Below are 19,421 nucleotides of genomic sequence, written 5' to 3' on the forward strand. Positions count from 1 at the left end.
GCTGACGACCTTCGAATCTCTTTCTAACATATTTTACCAGACTTACTTAATCTTAATACGCAGGTTTTATGAGTTATGTTATCAGAGATGTCCAGAAGGCAGACTATGCGCAAAAAATAAGACGAGTTGATTCAATTATTTCAATCTACGGTATATAAATCCAGTTTTTGGTCCTAAAATCTACAAGTCCAGGATCTCTCCAGCTTGCTCGCTCATCTGTCTCCAAAGCTTCCTTCGTTCATCATGACCGACTTTCTTCTCCAGGTTAATCTGAGCCTGGGAATTTAACGACCTGCTTATCTCCCTTTCCAATTCCACTGTTCAGATATCATCAGCTGCCAAATGACTCGAGGGAAACCGCATTGGGGACAGTTGACTCACTCTGAATATCCACAACTGCTATTTTCCCGGTATAAAGTGAATGTAAGACATTCGTGCTTTTGTCAGTACTCGCATCGCCAACAGCATAGATGCCAGGCACATTTGTACGCATGCTTATGCGATCCACTTCCATCACGCCATTAGCCATACTGACCCCGAGCATTTCTCCAAGCGGAGACCGTTGCTCGCTACCGAAAACCGTAAAGAGTACCTGACGCTCCACGCGCCCAAAGTCGTCAAGTTCGACTCTGAAGAGATCATGTTCAGGTACCATTGGTAAGCTCGGATCCCTCTCATGTGCTCCGCCATCTTGTAGTCTAATGATACGAGTTATAGTACGATTATCGACTTTGATGTTCCTTCTTCGAAGATATTCAGATGAGTTTTCAGCAAATTGCTTGTCAGCTTTTGAACGGTATTCAGGCGTATCGGTGCCGTTGGCGAAAATCACAATGTCAGAGTTCAGAGTGATAGCCTCGGCAGCTGCCTCGATAACCATGTCAAGAGGACCAAGAATACCCATTGACTGATCAGCATGTTCGATTCCATCGCAGTAAGGGCACCAGTAGACACCCTTCCCGAAGTTCTCTTGAAGCCCAGGTGTTTCCGGAACAAGGTCTCGCAGACCAGTCGCCAAGATGACTTTCCTGGCGGTATAAGTAGAAGCTGTGCCATCTAACTCTATACTTGATACATTAAAGAATGTGTAGTTCGCTTCGGGCTGAATGCTGGTCACAGTTCCATTCATTGCACTGACAGTCGAGTAGTGGGCAATCTGCTGCATGGCAGACCACCGATAATACGCCGGCGTTACACCTGCACTCAGTCAGAAGATACCTCAGAAGTACTGTCAGAAGAGACCAAAAACCATCAAAACCAGCAACGTCGTGCATGAGTCGCGTTGGCGCATTGCGATATTGGGCAGAGTCGATCATTAAGGCCTTGCGGCGAATGCGTCCAAGGGAGCTGAGAGCACCGAGCCCTGAAGGCCCGCCACCTACGACAATAACGTCATAATCTGTTGTGAGGGATGATAGTTCGGGAGTAGGAGAACAGGTAGCTGAGCGCAGGAAGAAAGCAGAGGTGAGCAGGATGATAGGCTTGAGCCACATCTTGACGGTTTGTTTCGAAAGCTATGAATGTTTTCTCCAAAAGTTCGAGCCCTTTCCAGATAGTTTTTTGAATGATGAATGTAAGAATGTACCTGCCAGGCGCTTCTCGTATTCCTTGACAGGATCAACAATGCCAATTGAGGCTTGGCCTCATTTGCCTGCCCTTCGCTTGCTGGGATGCGGCATACCAAAGACCGGCTACTCCATATTACGCGCGGACTCCAATGTCTCAGTTGAAGGCACACGGCTGAAGATGTGATATTGTACTGAGTGCAGATCTTCAGATAAGGATGGTGAGACATGTCATAGCTGAGACCTGGGCCAGTGACGCAGACCAAGCGGCCGACTTCCGGGCGCTTGATCGGCTAGGCTCGGGAACCATTCTTGTTGGTTGAGGCTAAGACAGACGGGATGATCAGTATTGCTACGTATCTGTAACTGAATGCCGGAATGCGTTGATCGCAAGGAGGAGACAAGTAGGTATGCATGCTACCTAAACTTGTAATTCTTAGTAACGTCGATCATGAAACTACAGTCGGGCAATATGCCCACCAACACAAGGGTGAAATGGGGCTGTCAATTTTTCTCTTTGAAATTCAAGATTTTCCCCCTTCCTTCTCTTCTCTCGCGATTTTGCTAAAAACTTCCATCCGTATTCGTTTTTGGTTGGTGGTACCAGGGACAATCCTCGCTGATGCGTCAGTGCGTTTTGGTACCTGTTGGGCCTGTTTCTGTATGAACCTACCATAGACCGCGTTGAATCCTTCATTTTGTCTTTCTTTTTCTTTACCAAAAAATAACTCTTGAAAAATATCTTTCCCATAATTTTATTGTCTATTTTTATGCCATCTTCTCATAATTAGCCCTCTTCTTATCAACTAGACATCATGTCTGAACGGACACCACTTCTCGGGTCGGATCATGAGAACCAAAGCTATGGATGTTCTTCTCGTGATACAACCGAGACTTCTGGGCAGGATGGAGAAGTGGCAATCATTTGCAAAGAGCTCTCCTTCGCAAGACTCGCTATGATCATGAGCACAGCCTGGCTTGGCGTTTTTCTCGGGGCAGCCGATACGACCGTTATCGCTACCCTGTCTGCTCAGATCTCCAGCGAATTCAACTCTCTGAGTCTCCTGTCCTGGCTTGCTACGGCATATCTGATAGCCAATGCTGCTAGTCAGCCAATCTCAGGCCGTCTCACTGACATTTTTGGTCGTGGACCTGGCTTGGCATTTAGTAATATTGCCTTTGCAGTGGGAAACCTCATATGTGGCCTTGCTACTAGCCAGAAGGTGATGATACTCGGAAGAGTCATTTCTGGGATCGGCGGTGGAGGTCTTATGAGTATACCAACCTTCCTAGGTTCAGATCTCGTCCCTCTTCGGAAGCGTGGATTGGTAGGAGGTATTGCAAATATCTGGTATGCTTCCGGCGCTATGATCGGTGCTTTATCTGGTGGCTTCTTGAATGACTATACCAGCTGGGGATGGAGAATGGCTTTTCTCATTCAAGTCCTTCCTTCTCTCTTCTCAGCTATCATCGTGTACAGCTTGATCAAAGTTCCACCGAAACAGTCTGACAAGTCATATATCAAGCGTATTGATTTTGGCGGCGTCTTTTTGGTTTCTACTTTCCTGGCATCCCTCGTCTTGGGTCTGAGCTCTGGAGGAAACATAGTCTCGTGGCTGCATCCCTTGCCTATAGCAGCCATTTCAGTCTCGATATTATTATTCTCAACCTTCGTCATCTGGGAGCTGAGAGCTTCTCAGCCGATCATCCCTGTCCGGCTTCTTCTCAACCCTACAGTACTTGCTTCTTGCTTAGCTAGCGTCTTTTGCTCAGCTATTGCTCTGACCAGCATCTTTTATGTCCCTCTCTATCTTCAAGCCCGTGGGGATTCCGCCACTAACGCGGGTTTGAAGATATTACCGGCATCAGTTGGCACATGTCTCGGAGGACTCGTGCCCGGCTACCTCATGAAGAAGACGGGCAAGTATGTAGGACTGGTGGCAAGCAGTATTCTTGCTCTGATCATAGGTACTGGTATATTCGCACTTCAAGATGACACCACTCCAACTTGGATGACTTGCCTGGCCTTTTTTATCGTTGGTCTCGGTTACAATGCCGTCTTCAGCATCACGCAGGTCGCTTGCGTAGCGGCAGTAGGTCACGCACAACAGGCCGTTGTCACATCCACGACATGTAAGACTTTCAGCAGCCCTTGAGAAGAATCTTACTAACAAATTTATAGACCTTGCACGAAGCTTAGGTGGTACAATTGGAATAACACTTGCCTCCGTCTTATACCAATCAAGCCTAGACATGAGCTTGTGGGCACGGTTCGGCCATCAGCCTAATGCGACGGATGAGATTCGGCGTATAAAGGATGACCTGACCGAGATTCATCGTCTGCCGGAGGGCTGGTACAGCGGAGTAATGGAGTCACTCATGCAGGCTTTTGGACATGTTTGGTTGATGATGCTGGCTTGGGCAGTGTTGGCATTGATCTCTATCTCGCCGATCAAGCAGCACAAGCTTTTCAGTACGTTGGATAGAAAATGAACAATGGTATAGAGGATGAACTTGGAGCAAAATGCGGTTCGAAGTTATCAGCATCACAGAACTAGTTACTAAAGCACTGATGTCATATGGGCATATATATACTTCCAGTCGCAAGTCTCAACTGCAAATAACATATCTAGCTCACTATTTAGGCATGATATTAAAATATATGACCAATTACTACAGCAAACATGTTGATACAGAACCCTAGAATATGACTCTATTGCCTCCCTTCAGGGAGTACAGGAGGCTCCAATTCATCGGCCAAGACAATCTAACTCAACAACACAGATACCAAGGGTTCTGCGAGACAAAAACAAGTCAAGAAAGCTTTTTAAGTAAATCATATATTATAAAAAAGAATATTATGTCTTTATTACCTATATTAGCAGCCTACAGCATAACCTTATAGGCAGTAATCGACTACATAGTTGCAGAGCTTTGTCGTTGATCATCATCGGCCGAATGATGTAGTCTTCGACTGTGTTCTGAACAGGAAAGGGGAAACCAGATCTGAAACGTCGATTTTAAGTGACGACAATATGCCCGAACACCAAGCGTTACATCAATTTAAGATAATATAAGAGCGCTGTAGGGTTCCCTACACTGCACTGATATGAAAGTTCGCTGCAAGCATTTTGAAGGTAATCACACAAGATACCATCGTCTTGTTTAATTCTTCGAGTGTTTAATTTAACGCCTGAGATCGGAGATTGATTATTATCTGTAATTGTATCTGGCTGGGTTATTATTTCTAGATGGTATAGGATACAGCATGCTTAGCAAATAATATTTATTTACAGTACCTAAAAGACTGTCTAGATGTATGGCGTTATAGCTAATTCGATAGTGATAGATAGCCTGGGTACATATTGAAATGAAATGGACGTTGATCTATATGTTCGGATATTTTTGACCCTCCCGGTTCTTACCGGCTAATAACCCGAAGCGTTCATCATAATTCATCATACTATGGTAATAAATATGACAGATAAAGCTATGAGTTATAATTCTATTTCATCATATAAATATCACCATTATTGAAATGTTATACACTATGATGAACTGGATGTTTTGTTTCCCGCCACAAGGCCATCATCATTCTCCATCTCTTTCCAAGCACTCTCCAAAGCATGAACCTTGACACTAACCTCAACATCCTCCGGCAAGTCAGTCGCGCTGAATATCATGAGTGTCAACGGCTCTGTGGAGAAGAAAGTGTTGGTAACACTATCAACACCATCATTAAGGAAAGCCTCATAAATCGACCTATCAATAACACCACTAAGACTCCACGTGCCATTCTCAGTAGCGAGACTGCCAAGGGAGGTCTTATCAGCGTAGAAGATGTTATCAAATCCCTTAACACCACCGCGATCGAGGAAGAACACGGGATCGCCGCCGAGGTAGTAACCGCTCTTGATGGCTTCGTTGGTGATGGGGTTTGAGAATGTCCAGTTCATGGAAGAGGTTGAGGGGATTCCACCGTCGGGAATGCCAGTGACGTTGACTTCCCAGTAGATAGCGTTGGACTCAACATCGGAGTAGTCAACGATGAGTGTTCCGTTGCCAAAGCTGCTGTTAGAGGCAAGCTCACGACCCAACACTGGGCTTAGATCATAAGGCTTGGAAACAAGCTTCCAGCCAACGCGCTTGGCCTTGGTGAGGTAGTTCTCACGAGGTAAACTCATGGCACTTCTCCAGCCTTCATCGCCAGTAGGGACAACGCTGGTGTACTGCCAATTGGATGCCCAAGCAATAGAAACAGGCAGCTCGTCTTCTGAAAGACCATAAAACCACTGTCCAGCGTAATTGTCCTTGCCAAAGTCCGCAATTCGTGCAGCAGCGTCAACAGCCTCAAAATGAGTACCGTTGAAAGTACCAGGGAAATACTCAGTAATAGAGCCTCCCAACGGCGCACCAGGGTTGATGCTAATGGCCATAAGCCACATATCATCTTGCTTCTTACCGTCCTCATCCACGTAAGGCATGGGGATCATGTTGGGGCACTCGTACTGCAGTCCGAGAAGGCCGTGGTGGGAGAAGTTGCTGGTAGGTGTCCAGTCTTTGAGGTTGTCAGACTCAAAGATGCCGATCTTGAAGTCTTGAGGGTAGGCAACTACCATGATCCATGAGTCATCGTAGCGAATGACTTTAGGATCGCGGAACTGAGTAGATGTGCTGTTGATGACGGGGTTGTTGGCATATGGAGTAAAAGTGTAGCCTCCATCTCGCGAATAGGCGATTGCCTGATCCTGAACGGTAGGCGACGACAGAGTCTGTTTATCGTTAGCGGTGATATTAACCGACTACTGTTGGCAACTTACGTAAATCGCAACGACACCATTGTCCTGGTCAGGGAAGAATCCGGAAGTGTTGTTGACATCAACAACAGCGCTTCCAGAAAAGACATAAGTGTCTTTCTCTGGGGGGAAAAGCGCAATAGGCTGATTCACCCAGTGGTACAGGTCCTTTGAAGTTGCATGGCCCCAATGCTGGTTACCCGCGACTACATCAGTGGGATTATACTGATAGTACAAATGCCAAAGACCATCAGCATCGCGGAACATGCCATTGGGGTCATTCATGAAATGTTGGGGAGGCGAAAAGTGAATTTGAGGACGGTATGTGCCATTGTAATCGCCTGTAATAGGTGTTCCTGTTGGTACGGAAAGAGTAGTGGAAGACTGGGCGGCACTGAGCCGGATGAGACCAGCGACGGTCGAGAACAAAAGACCTCTCATGATGATCAAGATGCAGAACTGTATCTTGCTGAGCAATTCAACTTTTCGAGGATTATATGACGCTTATATACTTAAACTCCCTCATCAGCCCATACCGTCTCAACGACATCGGCACCGATCCAGCGGTTAGCGTTTTTCTTCCCCGCGTTCATCTCCAGGCAAGAAACACGCCAATCTGGAGAAGAGGTGATGTCAGAGCCATAGGTTAATCTGCTGGTTGTGGGGAAGACATGGGAAATGGACCGACTTGGCGAGGTAGTGTCGGACCGATATTCATCGTCATCGAATGGAAGACGAGGTTCAAGTTATGAGTGTAGATCTTGTCTTGAATGGTGTTGCGGTTGGAGTTTGCTACCCCACATCAACGGCCCGACAGTTGAGATGATAGAAGTTTATCGTGGGAGTCGGATCATGGGGAAAGTTTAAGTGAGGTGAGACATTCCGAGATGAAGCGATTTATCACTGGTAGTTGAGATATCGTGCAATAGAGTGAATATGAACATGTATTTATTGTAATGGCTTGATCGATTGGGCATTTTTGGAGGATGGACGGGGTGAGAGAGGCATTAAGATGCAGGGTAGTTGGTGGGGTTGACTGCAGGGTTGGTGATGACAGTAACATTGCACCGGATACTCGGAAAGAAAAATATGCTCACATGATGAGAAAAGAACAGTATTGTAATAAAAAAAAAGAAAAGAGAGAGAAAAAGTACATGCAAGAAATATCCACAAACTCCAGGCACCTCTATCCTACCTCGTACCCCGGCCGTATTGCTCCTAACGACAACATCCTTCATCTGCTCATCACAGCAGTATCGCCCTTGTCATCGCTAAACTCCACCTCCAGCGCCGTCAAAAATTGCTTCAATCCCTGCTTCTTCGCTTGACCAAACCATTGGAGCACCTTTGCAGTGGGAAGCTCCTTCAACTCTGGCAATTGCTCGCAGAGGTTCGCAAATTCACCCATGCTCAATGTCTTTGTGCCCGCGTGCTCGATGATTTGTACTCCGTCTTGTGATTGATCAGAAGGCTGGAGAACCGTGTCGACGATGCAATTGGAGATCTGATCAATTGGCGCGAAATGGCCTGTACCGTTCAGACCCGTGGGATCGGGGCGCAGAGAAATGGCTTTCGCGAGACGAAGAAGCTCATCTGACGTGATGGTATCCTCATCACCAGTCTGCCCATCTCCCAATGTTGGTGCTGGGCGGTGAATAAACACAGGCAATCCAGCTCGCTTCGCAGCATCACGCAACAATCCTTCAGCAGCCCACTTTGACGCGACGTATCCATTGCTGCCATCGACAGGTGGATGTCCATCTCCATACCGTTTGACAGCTCCACTGGACAACACGTGAACTGGAAGACGGTGGGGAAGCGCGAGACGAACGAGTTCCGCGACGCTGGTAACGTTGACGGCGCGAAGGGAACGGTAATCATCCCAGAAAGAACGATTGGCACCGCAGTGGATGATCACGTCGACACTGTTGCTGAGACGCGTGAAATCAGCGTCGGATAGACCCAGGTTGGGTTGGCTGAGATCTCCACGCCACAGAGTTACTTTGTCGCTGGGATCCGTGATTGACGCGTCGCGGATAAGACAGTGTATCTCAGACACTTGAGGAGACTCGGCAAGATGGAACATCAAATTTCGCCCCAAGAACCCAGTCGCGCCAGTGACAAGAACGTGTAGAGAACCATCCGCCTTCTGCGACGCGACCTGCGGTAAGCTCAACCATTCATCGGGAATCTTGGTCTCCCTCTCCCAATCGATATCACCACCACTGACCTCATCATTCACCAGTGCTGCCATCTCACGAAGCTTACTAGCAGCCATGAGGTTCAAAAGCCTAAGCGACACGTTGAACTCCTTCCTGATCATGCCCTGAAGTTTGATCAGTAGCAGCGAGCTTCCGCCGACGTGGAAGAAGTCGGTGTCTGCTGTGATGGCAGCAGAGGCACTCGCTGGGACCAGAGTCCTCCACATCTTTGCGATCTTTTTCTGTGTCTCCGACTCAAGACTGCCTTCTTCAACAGCTGCGTCATTGGCCGTAGCGGGAGTGAAGGCGGGGAGAGGAAGGGCTGCGATCGCGTTGCGATCAGGCTTCTGATGCGCTGTCAATGGGAAGCGATCAATTGGCATCATCAAAGCTGGGAGCATGTAATGAGGCAGAGGGAGTTTGGAGATGATCTTGCGCAAGAAGGACTCTACTTCAGGACGACGAAGACTCTTGTCAGCGACAACGATATGGGCGACAAGGAAGCCGTCATCATCATGGTCCTCATGTCGATCCTCAGGGTATCGTAGAGTCACAACAGCATCTGACAGAACGCCATGAGCTGCGCTCAAGATAGCGCTCTCAACGTCGCCCAACTCAATCCGATAGCCGCGCAGCTTGACCTGGGTACCGCCCTCAATACGACCCAAGATATCGACCATACCGTTAGCACGAAGTTTGCCCCGGTCTCCAGTACGATACATGATCTTCCACTGCTTTGACGAAGTCCACGGATCTGGCATGAACTTCTCTTTGGTAAGATCCGGACGTCCAAGATAGCCATCTGCTACACCAGCGCCGCCTACCACAATCTCACCAGGATAACCACGTGGAACGAGCTTCATGTTCTCGTCGACAATGTACGTAGAGTAATTGGCACAAGGGAAGCCAACATCAGTGACGTATCGCATCTGCGCTTTTTCGCCCTCAGCATAGTCATTGAAGTCAAGTTCAATCCTGTTGGTAACAGTTGTCTCAGTCGGACCACAGTGATTGAAGACTCTGAGATGAGGAAGTTCAAGACCAGCAAACGCGCGAACAAGCCCAGTTGACAGAGGCCCACCCGACGAGGAAGCATTCTCCCAAACTGTGCAATTGAGAAGAGGGTCTCGAGCAAAGCGATGCCAGATGCTATACTCCGACGGCGTGCACATCGTATACGTAATGTTGTGTCGGGCGATCATATCGACTGTACCAAGAGGGTCGCCCCGCTTCGAGCTAGGAACGACGAAGACACAACCGCCGTTACAGAGCGCAAGCATGGTCTGATCAATTGAGAGATCAAAGCTGAAAGCGCTCTGTTGAAGGACTCGGGCAGCGTAGCTAGGTTTATCCTGTTCTTGGACAATGGCGTGCGGTTCAACGAGCGCTTTGAGACTTCGATTCGTGTGGATGACGGCCTTCGGAATGCCTGTTGAGCCGCTTGTGCAGAGGATCATAGCCCTCTGGTCAGGTTGAGCTCGGATAGATACTTCAGGTGTAGAAGATCCAGCGACGGGAACGTGGATCATCTGGGCGGATTGAGTTCCCAATTGATCAAAGTTGTCGGCTGTAGAGTTGTCAACGAGAACTGCTTGGGGTTGAGCAACCTGCACATTGGCTGCTAATCGAGGCATCCCGATGGGAGGATACAAGGGCACGTAGGTCATGCCCAGCTTGAGAATCGCGAGCATGGAACAGATCCAATCGACACCAGTTTCTTGGAAGACACCGATGAAGTCATTCTCGCTCAAACCAGCTGAGATCAAAGAAGAGGCGATCTCATCGATACGACGGCCCATTTGCTCATAGGACAATTGACTCGTTTCATCGTCAAGTGCCGGCGCAGACGGGTTTTCGTGGATCATTTCTTCAATGCGGTGCGAGAGCGTGTCGGCGTTAGGCCAAGCATCAATCGTAGGACCCAGAGAAATAGACAAGTCATCTTCATTCCATGGTGGAAGCGACTTCAATGCCATCTTCGAGCCAGCCTCATCCGCCGTAACCTTTCTCAAAAGATTGGTATACGCCCTGATAAGCATCTCAGCATGCTCCCCATCATACAACGTCGATTGGACCTCAACACCGACTCGAACACTCCCGCCATTCTGTTCATCAGAGTCATCAAGGATATAAAATGCAATATCACTACCTTGGCGCTCTGCTCGACCGGTGCCCATCTCAGCCCTGCAGTCGCCAAGTCTGAACCACTCCTTGTGCGAAACGCGGTAGTCAATCAGCACTTGCGCGACGGGTACTGCATCGCCGTGGCGGGTGATGCAGAGTTCTTTGAGCAGAACATCGAGGGGAAGAACGGAGTGCTCGAGGGCCTTGTAAGTCTTTGTGCGAGCGGCTTTGACGGCATCTGAGAAGGAGAGTTTGTTGTAGTCCGTGCGATCGAAGCGGAGGAAGAGGGTATTGACGAAAAGGCCGATCGTATCCATGAAATCCTTATCGAGTCTGTTGGTATCATCCATGGCGACGAACAAGCGATCAATGGAGTCGGGCATCAGACCGAAGAGCAGAGTCTGAAGGGCTGCGACGTAGACGTGAAATGAAGTTGAGTGATTGGCCTTGGCAAGCTTCCTGATGCGCGCTGCTTCCGAAGGCTCAAGAGTGATCTCCGCGTTGTAACAACTGTAGTTCTCGAGTAACTTCCTGTGGCTGACCTTTGCAAAAGGTAGAAGAGGAAGTGGCTCGGGCTCGGGCATGATGAGCTTGCGATAGTACTCAATCGCCTTCCTCCACTCGAATGGCTTCGACAGGTTCTGCTGACGTTGCTTGGCAATATAAGCTCGGTACTGCTTCGCATCGGGCAAAGTAGGAATCGATCCATTGGCGTTGTAGGCTTTTGCCAGGTCGCGCCAGAAGATCTCGAGACTGTAACCATCAAAGACGATGTGATGGAATGCTAACACGAGCCAGTGCTCAGTATCGGACTGGGAAAGAAGTGAGAGTTTGATGGTTTCCCAGTCGCCGAGGTTCCAAGGGTGAGAGTGAAGCCATTCCATCTCTTGCTCAACATCGGCTTTGCTAGTGATGTGTCGCGATGTGAGGTGGACCGTTGGCTTGGAGAGAACGCCTTGCATGGGCGTCTCCAGGGACTTGCCTCCAAACTGTGATACTGGTCAGCTTCGTTCTCATAACAGAGTACATCAATTGCTCCGGCGAAAAGATCGGAGTAGTCACTTACAAAGAATCTCGTTCGTAAGATCTCATGCCTCTTCGCAACACCTTCCAACGCTCTCTCCAACTTTCCAACATCAACCCTACCCTTCAAATGCGCCGAAATCGTAACATTAAACGTAGTCTTATCCTCCAACGCCGTAGTAAGGAACCAAAATCGACTTTGAACAAGGGACATCTCATCGACAATCTCACTGGAACTCTTCACAATCTCCTCCCGCCTCTTCGCCGCCGCTTCTTCATGCTCATGGCGCTTTCTGGCTGCCTCGTCTTCGAGCTCTCGCTTATGCCTGTCATCCGATCCATTGTTATTCTTCATGTCGCTCAGAGATGGGGGGATGCTTGCCGTGTCAGCTCCCGCTGTGCTCTTTGCAGTTGTGGAAACATCTGTCGCTGAGCTTTGTGAGACAGCGTCAGAGTCGCCAGTCACAATGTCTGAGCTGGAGCTTGAGGTTGAAGTCTCGGGAAGCTTCTTGTCACTGAGCGGCTGTCCAGCATTGCTTGCCTCGTCATCATCGCGGTCGAGGTCGAGAAGAGCCTTGGGAATTCTCTCCAGCGCATCGCTTGCGAGATCAAGAATTGAGTTACCACCAAGAATCTTCAGAACAGGCATATCGGTGTCGAGTTCCTTCAAGAACCACGATCGCACGTCCACAGCGACAAGCGAATCAACACCTTGGTCCACCAATGCCAGCGACTCGGGAACGTCAGTCTCTGCAGGAATGCGCAGCATCTTCTTGAGCTTCAAAGTGAAAGCATCAGTGATGACCCTTAGCGCTTGGTCTTTGCTCGTTACACGCTTCAATTGGCGACTAAGCGACACAGCAGCTGCGTTACCTGACGCATCAGCATCTGCATCGCCGTCAACTCGCTCAATCAACATGTTACTGAACTTGGAGTCATGAATGAAGAATGACTTGTGCTCATCATCCGAGAACTGAGGCATGATACCCTGCGAGATCTCACCGCCCTCAATATCCTCAACAGGACCGAAGCGCTGGCCAGCGAGAATCGCCTCGGCAATGAGTTGATGAAGACCTTGAGCCGAGGTATTGGCGATACCAATGTCCTTGAAAAAGCTCGCGTCATAGATCTTCTGTCGCTCAATGTAACCGAGACCGATGAGGGCACTGATGTTGATGATGGACGCAGCGAGGCCACGCTTGCGGCGGTTGTTGACGAGGGAGGCCATGAACATGTTGGCAGCGGCGTAATTGGCTTGACCTCGAGATCCGACAATACTAGCTGCTGAGCTGAACATGAGGAAGAAGTCGAGCTTAGTATCCGCGAAAAGTTCATCGAGGTAGATGCTACCATTGACCTTTGGTGCGAGGACCTTGTTCAGATTTGCAGCATCCATGTCCTTGAAGAGAACATCTTGCAAAAGCATAGCACCATTGGCAACGCCTGCGATTGGTGGCAGCGTGCGGGTGATGGCCTGGTAGCACAGATGAAGAGACTCTTTGCTAGTGATGTCAAGCTTGCGCGGGACGACAGTGACACCAGCTTGTTCCATGTTATCAATGAATCGCTGATCGACCTTAGGATAACGACTAGTCAGCACGACATATCGTGCTCCATGAGCGGCCATCCATTCACAGCACGATTGACCCATCTCGCCTGAGAGACCGACGAGAAGGTAGGTCTTGTCGGATCGGAAGATGTCGGTGTGATGGTCGAGCGGATGAACGCGCACTGGTACTGATGGAGCAGTCCAGTCGAGGAGGTGCAGCGACTGGCCAGTTGGTGCAGAGAAACCCTCGATGTGGTTGAGCGGGATAGTTTCACGATCGCGAGCTTCAATGACCATGCTGCTCGCCTTACTCCAAGCAGCTTGGAGTGCAGCCTTCGCATCCCCTAGATCACCTGTGCGAACCTCGACGCGATTTCGGATCAGCGACTTCTCCGTGCGAGCGTACCATGGAAGGCACTCGGTCATGGCAGACGCGACAATTGAAGAAGGACTTTTGGGCGCTGAGAAGTCGACCAGAAGCGAGGAGCTGGTCAAAGGAGGGAGAACCTTTCTGATAGCGCGGGATGACATCTCCTGCGCCAACCACGTGGTCTTGCCAGGGAGATACTGAGGCTGCTGACCTTCAATCAGACAGCCTGTGAAGCTGACGCGCCATGATGGTGCGGGATGCGACTCGAACAAGTTCATGATTGCAGTGCGCACTAAAGGATCAGCCTCGTGAATGACGATGTGACTGCCCTTCTGTTGGGGTACCAATGCCGCAATCTGAGCAGCGACGATGTGCGCCGCGGTCGACAACAGAGCCATTGAAGACAGCTCCTCCGAAGCACCAGCTGGAAGAGCGACCGTGAGGTCCTGGGGGGTTGTCGCTGGTGTCTCAGCAGAAGGTGTCAAGGCGAGAACCCGTTTACCATCAGCATCGCCAACGCAAAGACGGAGGTAACCCAAGGTGCCAATCCTCAAAGCCTGGAGAAGTGACTTTCGGATGCGAACCTGGTAGCTTGGGACAGCAGCATCAGTCTCAGGCTGAACACGCAGAGGCGAGATCTGCCCGATGACCGGAGCTGCCACTGGCGCATTGGCACTGGCATTGAGACTGAATGAAGTCTTGGGTGATTGAGGATCAACATCCTCATGTATGATACGACGGATTGAGTTGAAGCGATGGTTCAGTTCCTTGTTGACGTTCAATCGCGACATGTAAGTCTTCTTCTCAACGACTCGCACCTCAGACTCTTGAGTCCATTGAAGTTTGTCGTTCAGATCAGCGCCATTGGCAATCTCTTCGCGCTTCCACTTGTCAAGAAGTTCAATACGTCTAAGAGCACTTGCGACGAAAGACGGTACCCAAGACCCATCCCCAACGGTCGCACTATCGAGATCAACCGTCTGAAGAGTGATACTGGGGTACTCTTGACGAATTGATCGCGCAAGACCGACGACCATGTTGTTGTAGGGTTGCTCTGATGCTGCGCCCTTGGTGGCCCAGAGAATGTTACGGCCACGAGCCCATAAGGTCTTGAGACCGTCGAGCTTGGGGTCTGTGACGGTGCGGAGAACGGGTTCATCGAGTTCGGTCAGGCAGAGAACAGAAGAGCCTTCGGGGAACTGATCTTCGGTGATGTCGTTGAGGGCTTCAATTGACCTGAAGTGGCTTGTGGTCTGATAAAATGGCGCGACAAGAGACTTAGTCTTCTCAACAAGATCCATCATACCAAGAGACTTTCCGCCGACAACTACCAAGCTCTGCTGCTTCTCAGGGACAACAGTGAGCGGCTCCCTCAAAAGATCAACCTTCTCATCTCTCGCCATTGAGACCCAGAGGCACATAGGCTGCGTCTGATTATGGCCAACGGTATGTGTGTCAACGCCGGTGAAGCCCGTCCTCTTGAGAGCATCATCCCACTGCTCAAGCGTCAACATGGGACCCCAAGGGCGACCATACTCAGCGCCAGACCACCAAGCAGCGAAACCACCCATACCAATACCCAATCGCACGGCGTCGTTGTTGATGTTCTCGAAGCCGATGAGACGACCGCCGGGCTTCAAAAGACGACGGATGTTGCGGAGAGCACCCTCGACGTCGCCGGTTGCGTGCAGGGCCATTCCCGCCATCACGACGTGGTAAGATGACTCGGTAAAGCCTTGCTCTTCGATACTGTTGTTCATATCGAGAGCCTTGAAGTTAATGCGACCGGAGTAGTCCTTGAACTTCTCTTCTGCTTTGTCAAAGAAGGCAGTAGAGATGTCTGTGAAGGTGTACACCGAGAAGGCACCATCAATAGCGGGCAAAGCGTGGGATGTCGCACCACCAGTTCCGGCACCAACTTCAAGAACGCGCATCTGAGGGTAGATGTGGGCAAGTTGGCGCATCATGTTGTACATCTTCTGATCACTCGCCTCGTAGCGAAGAGTTTCCTCGTAGTAACGATTGAGCATATTATCCTTGGTAAGATACTCGTGCACGTTGCCTTCGTTCGCAGGAACGACTTCAAGAAGAGCTTTAGCAGCGGCGTGGGTGAGTCTGAAGTCGTTCGAGTTGGCATACTCCGCCAGAAGACGATCGACCTCAGCTTGCGTGTCGTTCATCATCTCTGGAGTCAGGAAGTGATGTTCTCCGCGACTGACGAGACCAATAACGTGGTCACACCAAGTGAGAAGGCGCTTGAAGTGCTCTTGAGCTTCATCGCGAGCTTTTGAGCCAGCGGGGATAAGCTCAGCGAGACGTCGTACGTAGAACAGCGACAGTCTGTCAAGGTTGTCGGCTGAGCGAATCTCGGCATCAGCGACCTCTTGAGGGCGATTGACGCGCGACGCGAGAACACCATCAGGCTCAGAAGGACCGTAGACCCAGGTCGAGAAGAGAGGCGAGTCATTGGCAGCAGTAGCAGGAGTGAATGGCCTCATCCTGGCACCTTCTACAGCGATGTAGGCTTGTTGGCCATCAGGCGAAAGCATCTTCATATCGCCAACGGCCTCACCAAGTGAATCCGCATCCTCACCAAGCGTGGTACTCGCTTCCCAAGCCATGGTCGCGCCCCGAGCAGCTGACGCGAAATAAGGATTGACGTGAATGGCATCAATACCAACAAGCATCTGCAGGCACCACAGACGACCATCGCCAGGCGCAGCCATGGCAGCGAGTACAGTCTGGACACCAGAGTCCATGAGGCCAGGATGAGCAAGAGCGACTTGGTCTTCCCACTCAGGACCAGATTGATCCACAATCTTTCCGATCGCAAAGTCGGACTTTCGCTCAATCTCGACAATGCCCTTGAACGGAGGAGAGTATTGGTAACCGTGCTTGGCTAGCTCAGTATAGAAGCGGTCAATCTCAATTGGAGCGAGGTTGAATTGACGAGCCGGGTCCTGGGCGGTCTGACCAGGAATGGCATCTGCTGAGGGAGCACCAAGACGAGCGACGACGCGACCATGAGCGTGAGTAGATGTAACAGCTGGTGCCAGTCCGTGTGTGTGATAAGAGCAACAAACGAAGTCAACAACAAGCTCATCATGGCTACTCTCAACAGTCTTCATAGTAACAAGCGTCTCGACACTCGAACTGTCATCGTTAAAGACAATAGCCTGATCCATAGTAAGATCATAGAGACTCAACAATCTCACGGTCGGAGAATCCTTGAGATCTCGCACCAGTATCATCGCCGCCTCAAGAGCCATCGCCGCATATCCACAGCCAGGGAAGATGACTTGTCCTTGGAGACGATGGCCACGGAGCCAGGGAATCTCGCGAGCGCGAAGAATGTTACGCCATTGAGTCATACCCGGGACGCTGTTCTCGACCATGCGGCGGCCGAGGATAGGATGGACGGGCCCATCCATTTGACGAAGCGCGGCGCAGAATCGGGACTCCGACCAGAAGACTTGAGAGTCTGCTGTGAAAGGGTATGAGGGGAGGTCTCTGACCGCAGTGTGTGTTGATGAGCGACAGGAGAGGGTAGCGTCAATTAAAGCAAAGTTGACATGGCCGCGACCAAGATTACGCCAGACAGCGCCAAAGCAATCGGCGACACTCTCAACGTCGTCTTTTCCACGAGTAAGCACACCTTGGTATGGTGTACCACTTCCAAGACTCTCCAGAGCAGGGCCCTTGAGCGCAGGATGAGGTCCCAGTTCCAGCGCCATGTCAAAAGGTCCCGAATGTGCCAGCGCGCAATCAAGAGCTGGCGCGAACATGACTGGCTTGACCATATTGTCGATCCAGTACTGAGGACTCAAGTTCTCCCGTTTCATAGGCGCAGCATCAACGTTGGTACTTGAGAACCAGAGAGGGCGCAGCTTAGAAGCGACTTGTTCATCGAAACGAACACCGCTTCTCTGCAGGGCCTCAAGATACGGTCCTGCCGCGGCCTGCATGTGACTAGAGTGATACGCTGTATCAACTTTGAGTCGTCTCGCAAACTTGCCTTCATCTTGGAAGACAGCGATAGCCTCTTCAATAGCATCCTCATCACCAGAGAGAGTGACGCTCGAGGGTGCATTGACAGCTGCAACGGTGATGCGGCCAGCGTTATCCTCAAGAGCGCAGAACTCGAGTGCGTCAGCTTCGTCTGTTCCGACTGCTGCCATAGCGCCCTTAATATCGCTGGAGGACGGCGATGCAGCGAGTTTGGCATAGCGACCGCGGTAGTAAGCTGTCACGATGGCGGCGCGACGAGTCATGAAGCCAGCAGCGTAGGCTGCGGCGATCTCACCAGACGAGTGGCCCACCACAGCGCTGAGCTGAATGCCTGCTAATTCTCGGATGAGATCAACGAGAAGGACTTGAACAGCAGTGCAGAGAGGCTGAGAGATAGCGGCCTCGGCGACGCGACTAGACTCCTTGAAGGCAAGCAGCTCAGACTCGAGTGTGAAGTCCGGTGCGTCTGAGGCGGGAAGCTCAGCCAGATAGCCATCGAGCTCAGCGATTTTGTCGCGAGCCCAAGAAGATGACTCGAGAAGTACAGCACCCATTCGAGGCCATTGAGCGCCCTGACCGCTGAAGACACCGAGAATCTTAGGTGCAGCGACACTCGAGGATCGGTGAAGCTTGTGCGTTGAGTCTGTCAGACGCTCAATCTCAGCAAGAATAGCACTTCTGGCAGCTTCTTGAGAATTTCCAGAACCAGCAGGGACAACGACGCTACTCCTGTAAGGTAGTGTTGAGCGCCGGTTGTATAAGGTCCAAGCCAGATCAGACATGTTTGTCTCATATCGCTCTTCCAAGAAGCTCAAATATGAGGATAGAACTTCTTTGAGAGCCTTCTCGCTGTTGGCAGAGAACAGAAGCGGTGTGTATAGACGAGGAGACTCTGCTTCAGTGGTCGCTATTGGCTGGCTATGAAGAGCAGGCTCGTAGCTCTCCAGAATTGCATGAGCATTGGTACCACCAAAGCCTATAAAATTGATTAGCAAGTGTCCAAAGCGGATGACGGCGCTGGGGTTCTTACCAAAGCTGTTAATACTAGCACGTTTGACGCTTCCATGTACATCAGGCCATGTCTTTGCAGAAGTTGGAACTTCGAGATTGCTGTAGAATGGCTCAATGTCAGGATTAAGCGTCTCAAAGTGCATGTTCGGCGGCACAGTAGCATTCTTCATCGCCATCATGGTCCCAAGCAGACTTGCAAGGCCAGCTGTGCCCTCCGTGTGACCAATCTGGGTCTTAATGGAAACAACGTAGAGCTTCTCATCGCCAGGTTGGTCGTCGCTGAAGAATGCTGTGGAAATGGCCTCAGCCTCTTTGGGATCTCCAGCTTTGGTGCCTGTTCCATGGGCGTGGAAGAGCTGAGGGCGATCTGAGGGCTTGGTAATGTCCAACCCGGCGCGCTGGTAGACATCACGAATGAGAGCTGTTTGAGCGACGTTGCTAGGCACAGTCAAGCCTGGTGTTTTGCCGTCCTAGCATCATTAGTTACCATCTCCTGCACATGGAATTGGTCACTTGCCTGGTTCACACCAGTCTCGCGAATGATGCACTCAATGGGATCTCCATCGGCAAGTGCCTGACTCAGCGTCTTCAAGATAACCGAGGCAAATCCCTCACCTCTAGCATATCCATCAGCGCTAGCATCCCACATACGACTCCGACCTGTAGGAGAAATCATGCGCAGCTTGCTTCGCAGATGTACATGCCAGGAAGCAAGATGAGATTTGCACCTGCAGCGACTGCAACGTTGGACTCGCCGCTACGCAGAGTCCTGAC

The 19,421-nt window shown here is 50.4% G+C and overlaps 4 protein-coding genes across 6 annotated transcripts; 1 reads left to right on the forward strand and 3 right to left on the reverse strand.

The window, feature by feature from the left end:
* Positions 1-104: 104 nt before the first annotated feature.
* FOXG_03941 (uncharacterized protein) lies at positions 105-1,637 on the reverse strand. 3 transcript variants are annotated; one of them, XM_018381812.1, is made up of 3 exons: positions 1,250-1,637; positions 382-1,197; positions 105-317 (listed from the first exon to the last, which is right to left on the reverse strand). In XM_018381812.1, exons 1-3 carry the CDS (start codon positions 1,491-1,493, stop codon positions 181-183), a joined length of 1,197 nt encoding a protein of 398 aa, XP_018238394.1. In that variant the 5' UTR covers positions 1,494-1,637; the 3' UTR covers positions 105-180. The 3 variants fall into 3 exon arrangements, with proteins under 3 accessions (XP_018238394.1, XP_018238396.1, XP_018238395.1); XM_018381814.1 differs by having other exon boundaries at positions 382-1,637; XM_018381813.1 differs by lacking the exon at positions 105-317 and having other exon boundaries at positions 318-1,197.
* Positions 1,638-1,984: 347 nt separating this feature from the next.
* FOXG_18694 (uncharacterized protein) lies at positions 1,985-4,248 on the forward strand. The gene is made up of 2 exons (XM_018398833.1): positions 1,985-3,698; positions 3,748-4,248. The coding sequence occupies exons 1-2, from the start codon at positions 2,381-2,383 to the stop codon at positions 4,056-4,058; spliced, it is 1,629 nt and encodes a 542-aa protein (XP_018238397.1). The 5' UTR covers positions 1,985-2,380; the 3' UTR covers positions 4,059-4,248.
* Positions 4,249-4,835: 587 nt separating this feature from the next.
* On the reverse strand, positions 4,836-6,927 carry FOXG_03944 (beta-fructofuranosidase). Its single transcript, XM_018381815.1, has 2 exons — positions 6,386-6,927; positions 4,836-6,337 (listed from the first exon to the last, which is right to left on the reverse strand). Exons 1-2 carry the CDS (start codon positions 6,800-6,802, stop codon positions 5,114-5,116), a joined length of 1,641 nt encoding a protein of 546 aa, XP_018238398.1. The 5' UTR covers positions 6,803-6,927; the 3' UTR covers positions 4,836-5,113.
* A 134-nt stretch (positions 6,928-7,061) lies between these two features.
* Positions 7,062-19,323, reverse strand: FOXG_03945 (uncharacterized protein; the record flags this gene model as incomplete). The annotated part of the gene is made up of 4 exons (XM_018381816.1): positions 7,062-11,675; positions 11,753-18,612; positions 18,667-19,117; positions 19,174-19,323. 4 exons carry the CDS (start codon positions 19,321-19,323, stop codon positions 7,596-7,598), a joined length of 11,541 nt encoding a protein of 3,846 aa, XP_018238399.1. The 3' UTR covers positions 7,062-7,595.
* Positions 19,324-19,421: the final 98 nt, after the last annotated feature.

The sequence above is a fragment of the Fusarium oxysporum genome, chromosome 4 (assembly GCF_000149955.1).
Source record: "Fusarium oxysporum f. sp. lycopersici 4287 chromosome 4, whole genome shotgun sequence".
In the NCBI taxonomy this organism is placed as follows: Eukaryota; Fungi; Ascomycota; class Sordariomycetes; order Hypocreales; family Nectriaceae; genus Fusarium; species Fusarium oxysporum.